The sequence below is a fragment of the Trichoderma camerunense genome, assembly GCF_050948025.1.
Source record: "Trichoderma camerunense strain CBS 138272 chromosome Unknown V8C40scaffold_35, whole genome shotgun sequence".
Taxonomy (NCBI): Eukaryota; Fungi; Ascomycota; class Sordariomycetes; order Hypocreales; family Hypocreaceae; genus Trichoderma; species Trichoderma camerunense.
Genome location: NW_028145335.1, coordinates 107855 through 114904, shown reverse-complemented (window position 1 = coordinate 114904; position 7050 = coordinate 107855). Strand labels below are relative to the sequence as shown.

Here is a 7050-nt window from a genome sequence, read left to right as displayed (position 1 = left end):
ATATAAGAATATATAAAAAAGTATATAAATAAAAAAAAGCTTAGAGGACTAACCTTTTAAAAAGGAAACATAGTCTACTTACTTTAATATACTTATAGAGAAAAATAAGCTAATATTAAAATAAATAGGCTAAGTAATAAGCTAGACTATAAAAAAGTTAGGTCTTATAAAATTCTAAAGAAAATTAGCGAAGTTAACTATAAACTAGACCTCCTAGAATAACTAAATAAATAAAGAAAACTAGTCTATTTGATTTTTTATATTTTACTATTAAAAAAAGTATTAATAAATAAAAATACAGGAGAACTTATTAAAGATAAAATTATTATTAAAGGTAAAGAACTTAAATATAAGATTAATAAAATAATATTATTAAAAATAAATAAAATAACTAGTAAACTCTGCTACTTAGTAAAATAAAAAAAGTATAATAGAAGTATAAACAGCTAGGAACTAGAAAATAATTTTAAATATACTAGTACTACTTTAAAAACCTTTTAAAATAAACTCTGTAAATATTTATAAATATAATAAAAAATTATAATAAAAAAACCTATACCCCTAAAACCACCTAAAATAATAACAAAGGAACACCCCTTATTAAAGTAAGAAAATTGGGATTTAAGGACCCTAAATTAATATTAGAAAAGAAATTAACATTAATAGCCTTTAGACTTAAAGTTATAGGATTAGTTAAATTAAGTAATAACATTTTAGCTTAACGTAAGGCCTCCGCTTCCGTACACTTAACCTTATTTAACTTATTTAAGTTATTAATACCCTGCGTAATAGTATATATTATTTTTTAATACTATTATTTTTTCTTTTTACAAAGGTACTTAACTTTTATACTAGCTAAATAAAAATACTTAAGCTTTTACTTATACTTTTCTTCAGCTGCTTTAATTTCTACTTTTAACTTAATATATTAAGCAGCTACTTTATAAAATTATATAAAAGAAAGTTATTTAACATTATAAAAGGATTTTTAATTAATAATATAGGCTGAGTAATAAAAGGATTTACCCTTTAAGAAAAAATACTTTATATTTAAAAACTTATAAGTAGAATATTTATTTATTTTAACTAAGTAAAATAATATTAATAAGTAAAAATTACTATATTACTTTTATTTATTAATTTTATATTCCTTAGGCTTAATTAGTATAATTATAATAATTAAATACTAAGTAATAAAAAAAATAAAAAGATAAGGTAAAGACTTATAAAATAGGAAGTAGGTTACTTATACTATAAGAAGTAAGGTTTTAAAGATAAAACTAACGGGAGGGGGATATTATATTACAACCTAATACTTAAGGTTATAATAATAGGCTAACCGACTAAGTGCAACTAGATTAACTATAATCTAAATAGCTAATTAAGTTTTACTTATCTCTTTTATTTAATAAGCCTAACGAGCTTATGCTCTTTATATTTATTTTACAAGCTATATAAGCCTAAATTCAACTAAATATATAAGTCTTATTTATATACTTATTAAAATAGTTTAAATAGCTAATTGTAAATATAAAATAATGCTTAATTATACTGTAAATGTATTATCTACTAAGTTATATAAATAAACCCTTTTTACCTTTGTTAATTACCTGCTAGTTCAGCCTGGCCTATCCGCTAACATAAACCTAGCATAAGGTTTATCCCTTGGGAATCCCTCTTATACTAACCCTATAGGAGCTCAGCTTGTCACAGGCAAGGAGTAAATCCGGCCAGACGCCGCTATTACGCGCGGTTAAGGGCGGCTATAAGGCTATTGTTAAGCTACTGGTTGAGAAGGGAGCTGATATAGAGGAAGAATCTAATATTAAGCTAAAGGGGAGAATCAGTTCCCTTCTTAATTAGCAGCTTAATAAATATTAAGGCAAAGGAGGACTGTTGCTGCGCTGCTATTGTATTATTAAACTTAAGTAACTATAACTCTTCCCCAATTTTAGAAAATAATACTTATATAGCTTGCTAAGACAGTGCTCTCTTGGCTTTGTAACTTCTAACTCTATGGGCTTGTGCATATAGTAATAGCTTGGCTGTGACTTCATTCTCTATTTTCAATTGTCTTTGACAAGAATGGGTCAAAAGGGTCCCAGGTTTTTTTATACATTCGATTTAATGGCAAATGACTAAAGCAGGATTGGAGCCACAAATGGAATTCAGCCAAAAAAAAGAACTAGAATGGCCAGGTTGTTATGAAACAGTACCTGATATAATACTGTTCTCAACATCCTCTAGGTCAGAGACTTGTTTGAGTTCCTACTGTACAGTTGTGAAATTGCATGTTGTGCCACCTAGCTTGAGGCGTAACATGCCCTAGCTAGATGCAGGTCCAGAGTACATGTATGGTGTAGGTTATATACCTATGTAATATCGAGTATTGCAATCTCGGCCTCCCTATCATCGTTATCATCTCCACCTCGCGATATTTGATGCCTGTTCCCTGTGTCTTAGTTAAACTCGTTTCCTTCATAGTTTGAATGACAAAGAAGAAGCAAAAAGAGGGAAAAGGATGAAGATGATAGAAGCCTAATTTCTTCCAAAAGGTGGGAAAGGACCCCAACCAGGCAAATTGTCTCCTGGAGGGTTACCAGACGAGAAGCCAGAAGCCCTTGAATAACCATGTGCTGGAGTAACCCCCGGGCCACACTCGGCGCAGGACGCTGTTGGTGGAGGAACATGACCGGCCGAATCACGATATGTTTCATGGAAAAAGTTGATATCAGGTGACGATGCCGCTGAGGTGCTCTTCTGTCTATCTCTCCTACGAGGAGTCCTGCTTCGACCGCGCTTCTGACGATCCTCAGGCTGTACAATCCAGAATAGTTGCGTGTTACGGCCAAAGAAGTCCCATATTGAGGTACCCTGTCCGCGCCTCTTCTCCTTTCTCGTCATCTTCTTCACTGTGGTTGGAAGCGAGGCTCCTGCGGCATAGGCGATGAACCTTAGAGGAAGTCCTTTCTCTCTGGGGATTGCCAAGTATTCGGTATCCCATTTGCTTTTGGAGCTGCTGTGGGAACTGGAACTATTTGTGCTTGAGGTTGGTCGGCCTTGGGACGATGAGGTTGACGTGGAGTTTGATGAGGAGGTGGAAGACATGTTGTCGACGCCGCATGAAGAGCACATTGGTGGATTGTTTTCCGTGGGCGATGCGCCTTCTTTGTTCCCGATTATGTTATAGTTAAATAGATTAACACGAGTTCCTGACACTATTCTGACAAAGTGGGATGGAAATGAATGATGAAGTTCGAGATAGGTGCAAGCAAGAGTTGTATTTGTGTTGACACTCACTGGAAGAACTAATCAGAAAAGAGCTGACATATGAGAGGTGTGTAGCAGTCACACAACATCTATCTATCTGTCCATCTGTTGCTCGTTTGGTCAGGTGGTGAGTACGTCATGCTGTGCAATGTTACCGCTATAGAGTGCAGACTTCAAGCAAATAACCGTATGCATGGTGGGTGCGGGCTCTATAAGGCGGCCCAACGCAAACCTCATTCTATGATGGACAGTGCAACTGCCATAGTTACATAGTCAGACGCTTTACAAACGCTATAAGATGAAGAATCACGGCTAAATGCAGGACGTTAGAGTCATGAGCTGCCCCCGCTTGTGAGACCGATTCACGAGTTAATAATGACGAATACGCGGCGTGAAACTACTGATGTTCAAACTATATACGAGCGCATGGCTTGATATAACAAAGTAACTGGCAGGTAACAGACGTGCAAGTGAAACAGCGTAGATGAACGCAACTAGTCAAGGCATGGCCACAGATGGATGCACACATAACCGAGACGAACCGACTGTTTGCATCTCTGGTTCGCTCTTCAAACAATCCACCGGACGGGTTAATATGACAAAGTCAGGGTGCAAACACCCGGCGGGACAGAGCTTGGAACGAGGGTGAATCAAACTCCCATAGCAAATGTCGTCATCATTTCATCTAACACAGTGAAAACTTTATACAATAATAAGAAGAAAAATGGTAAACCAGCAACCTGTGCTGTCTAAAATACAATAAATAAACACCCTTGATTGCCTCCTCGGTGGGTGTCTTGTCGTTGACGACATATCATGTGCTTCTTGGGTATCTCATCCCTATCCTAAATTCGTAGGGGCTCTGTTTGCTCCCGGCGTTTTCTTAACATCTTGGGATTTTTTAATTTTCGTTTTATATCTTCATTCTTTTATCGATCAACGCTTCAAAGATCATCGATGAAGACGCCCTTGGAGATGGTAATGGTCTCAATGTCGGCGAATCCAATGTCGGACGAGTTGAAGCAGTTGGTGCCGTTGACGGGCGCAAGGCGTTTGTCACCGGGATCGACAAAGGTAATATCGACGCACTGTTGATTCCCATTTGTTAGTCTTGCACAAGTCGTTCAACCGTCTTGCCGAACTTACCGAGAACAAAGAAGCTCCGTGCTGGGCATTCATGAGGACCTGAATCGTCGCGTTGACGCCGGCCTTGATGCCAATGTCGGAAGGGTTCGGAATCTGCACCTTGTCCAGGCAAATAGTGCCCGGGAAGGGATTGTTGCTGGGGCCGACGATGGAAAAGGGCGGCACGATCTGATGCGACATCTCGAGAGGTCCGCCATCAGGGCCGTCGGTTCCCATGCCTAAGTTGACCTGCAGCATGGCCGTTGCGTGGCCGACGAACCAGCCGGGCTGGAAGGATATCGGACCTCCGGTGGTGGGCCAGTATGTGCGGTTTGTCGTCAGAGGGATTCCGCCACCTGTGGGAGCATTTGATGTTAGTTGTTGGGTCAGATTATAAGTTGAGGCAGCTTAAGAGCTTACAAGGATACATCCACTGCATGCCGTATGGAAAAGTGTCGTTTGTGATGAGATTGTCGCCTCGCCACCCGGGATAGACAATGACGGTATGCGCCCACGACAGAAGCGGGAGAGCAAAGAGGCAGAATGCCGCCAGAAAGCCTCTCGCAGACATGTTTGGTGATGTTTCTGTTGTTTACTTGTCGGGTAATGTATTCGTCGATATTTCAACTGTATAATGTCGATACGCAGGTGTTGTAGGTGAAGTGATTTACTCGTATGCACGGAATTCCCACTTTATTAATGCTGTTGGTTCGCGCCCGATTCGGAGGTTTTTTGACGTTACAATCGATGTAACGGCGTGGGAAGAGGCGAATGTCTAGCTCCGGACAGTATGGAATCAAGACAGAGGCAGATGCGACAAGTAAAGAATCAAAGCAGAGTAAAGAGAGATAATGTCATTGAAGTCAGAGTCGATGTTGTTGCTGTTGTTAGTGTTTGAGAGAGAGGGAGAAGAGATGGAGATGGAGATAAAGATGTAAGCACTCGGCCGTGCATGTGCCTTTGCTTTAGTACAAGCAACAACCGTCCCGAACGAACCCCGGAGAAAAAGCCATTGGATCTCTGGCTAACCGCTGAGCAATTCTGGATTCTCCATTATCCAGACTATCCAGGGATCCGCGTGCTTCACACGGCCCAATCGCAGGCCAGACTGAGACTCTCCGCTAGGCCAATGTCCGACTAGGCGCTTAGATGCATGTAACCTCTGGCTATTTATAGGACCAGAATTCATTAATTGTTTAGCCCCGGAGGCGACATCCTGGTCGTATAGATTGCATGGGTTTGGTGAAAAAGATTCTTCTCTTTTCTTCTCTTTTACAGGGAGTTTGCCCTTCTCTCTGTCTCTTTGAGGGTTCAGTAAGAGGGAATTGAGGTGATGGAACAGTGTCAAAGCTAGATGTAATACAAAACAGGGGACCTTCTCTGCTATTGGCTGCGTTTCACGCCATGATGACGGCGTCACTCGACTAACTGTGCTGCTAACATGGTTTCCCTCATTCATCCGTTTATACTTCTGACGGTTTGCACTTTTTATCGAGGCCGGCCTCACGACAGAGCGCTAACGAGGTCTAGGTATTGCCAACTTTTAGCTCCGGCGCCAACTAGCCGTTTTTGCATGTACAAGTACGACGTATCCGGTATGATGGCGTCCCACTTGTGTCCAATACAGCTCCCCACGACTAGGTATCTATCTCCATGCGAACCATCGTGGAAGGCATGGCAATTTGTTTTCAATTTAAATGTGACGCGTAATTCCCTTTTTGTCATTAATGAATTACCATCTCGGTGTATATCCCGCAAGAAAGCTAGAGTCATTTGTAATCCACCAATCCAGCAAATCAAGATAAATAAAGTAGAAGAGCATGTAGGCTTCAATCTCTATTACTTCAACATGATGATGAATCTAAGGCGTATACAGATGCCATCGAAGTAGTGAGTTGTAATATGATGCTGTGGTATGGCCTCACTAAGAAGAGAGATGTAAATCTTCGTCGTCTTCGCTGCCAGATATCCAGCTACTCTCAGATTCTCCGCCATCAACATGGGTATATCTGCATCATCACCAGACAGGCAGCTGCATTGTCACGCTGTCCATCCCATCTGGCGGAGAAGATCCCGAGTCTAAAAATAGCTCATCGTTCAATACTACTCGTACAAGGTGCTATCAATATGGAGTAAAGTACTCCTCCAGTAAATCCCTGGACAACTGACCAAGTGCTGGTGGCTGCATCACGGCGCTACTCAGCTGCAACTAAACTTGCTTCCTTGCCGTAATCTAGTCCTGAATAGTGCAGAATCCGGCAAGAACACCTACAAAGTACCAGAAAGAAACGAGTCTTGCTTCCTTCTTCCAGGTCATGGAATCGGTTAATTTCCGAATCGAGGGCATCTGGGGATGATTATGTTAGTGATGAGATTATATCAACGCTCTGAATGGTCACTCTCATGCATGTACAGGTCAATCAACAAAACAATCACATCTTTGTCTCCATCTTGAGTAGACTTTCTAGCTACGAGGCAATATAGCCTCGGTATAACAATTTGCCCGCTGGTATGATGCCACCACTGCAACGTACGTGGACCTCGAGAGGAGACATGGTGTAAAGGGTCGGCGATAACGGGCAGACGAGGCATTTGCGGAGTAGAGCAACTTCAGAATATGAGAGAATGGTGGACATAAGCGGAAATGTACACTTA

The 7050-nt window shown here is 40.4% G+C and overlaps 3 protein-coding genes across 3 annotated transcripts; all 3 read right to left on the bottom strand.

The window, feature by feature from the left end:
- Positions 1-2538: 2538 nt before the first annotated feature.
- Positions 2539-3108, bottom strand: V8C40DRAFT_284846 (uncharacterized protein; the record flags this gene model as incomplete). Its single annotated transcript, XM_083222236.1, has 1 exon — positions 2539-3108. One exon carries the CDS (start codon positions 3106-3108, stop codon positions 2539-2541), a length of 570 nt encoding a protein of 189 aa, XP_083067098.1.
- A 552-nt stretch (positions 3109-3660) lies between these two features.
- Positions 3661-5349, bottom strand: V8C40DRAFT_259438 (copper acquisition factor BIM1-like domain-containing protein). The gene is made up of 3 exons (XM_083218969.1): positions 4816-5349; positions 4417-4751; positions 3661-4358 (listed from the first exon to the last, which is right to left on the bottom strand). The coding sequence occupies exons 1-3, from the start codon at positions 4964-4966 to the stop codon at positions 4215-4217; spliced, it is 630 nt and encodes a 209-aa protein (XP_083067097.1). The 5' UTR covers positions 4967-5349; the 3' UTR covers positions 3661-4214.
- Positions 5350-5618: 269 nt separating this feature from the next.
- V8C40DRAFT_259437 (uncharacterized protein) lies at positions 5619-6222 on the bottom strand. The gene has a single exon (XM_083218968.1). It carries the CDS (start codon positions 6166-6168, stop codon positions 5899-5901), a length of 270 nt encoding a protein of 89 aa, XP_083067096.1. The 5' UTR covers positions 6169-6222; the 3' UTR covers positions 5619-5898.
- Between the last annotated feature and the right edge of the window lie 828 nt (positions 6223-7050).

Bases quoted from the DNA above. Each gene is read 5' to 3' on its own strand.
- V8C40DRAFT_259438 (XM_083218969.1), bottom strand. From the start codon at position 4,966: ATGTCTGCGAGAGGCTTTCTGGCGGCATTCTGCCTCTTTGCTCTCCCG. The intron at 4,752-4,815 runs GTAAGCTCTTAA...ATGCTCCCACAG, and splicing joins CATGCAGTGGATGTATCCTT to GTGGCGGAATCCCTCTGACG. The intron at 4,359-4,416 runs GTAAGTTCGGCA...GGGAATCAACAG, and splicing joins ACGGAGCTTCTTTGTTCTCG to TGCGTCGATATTACCTTTGT.
- V8C40DRAFT_259437 (XM_083218968.1), bottom strand. From the start codon at position 6,168: ATGACTCTAGCTTTCTTGCGGGATATACACCGAGATGGTAATTCATTA.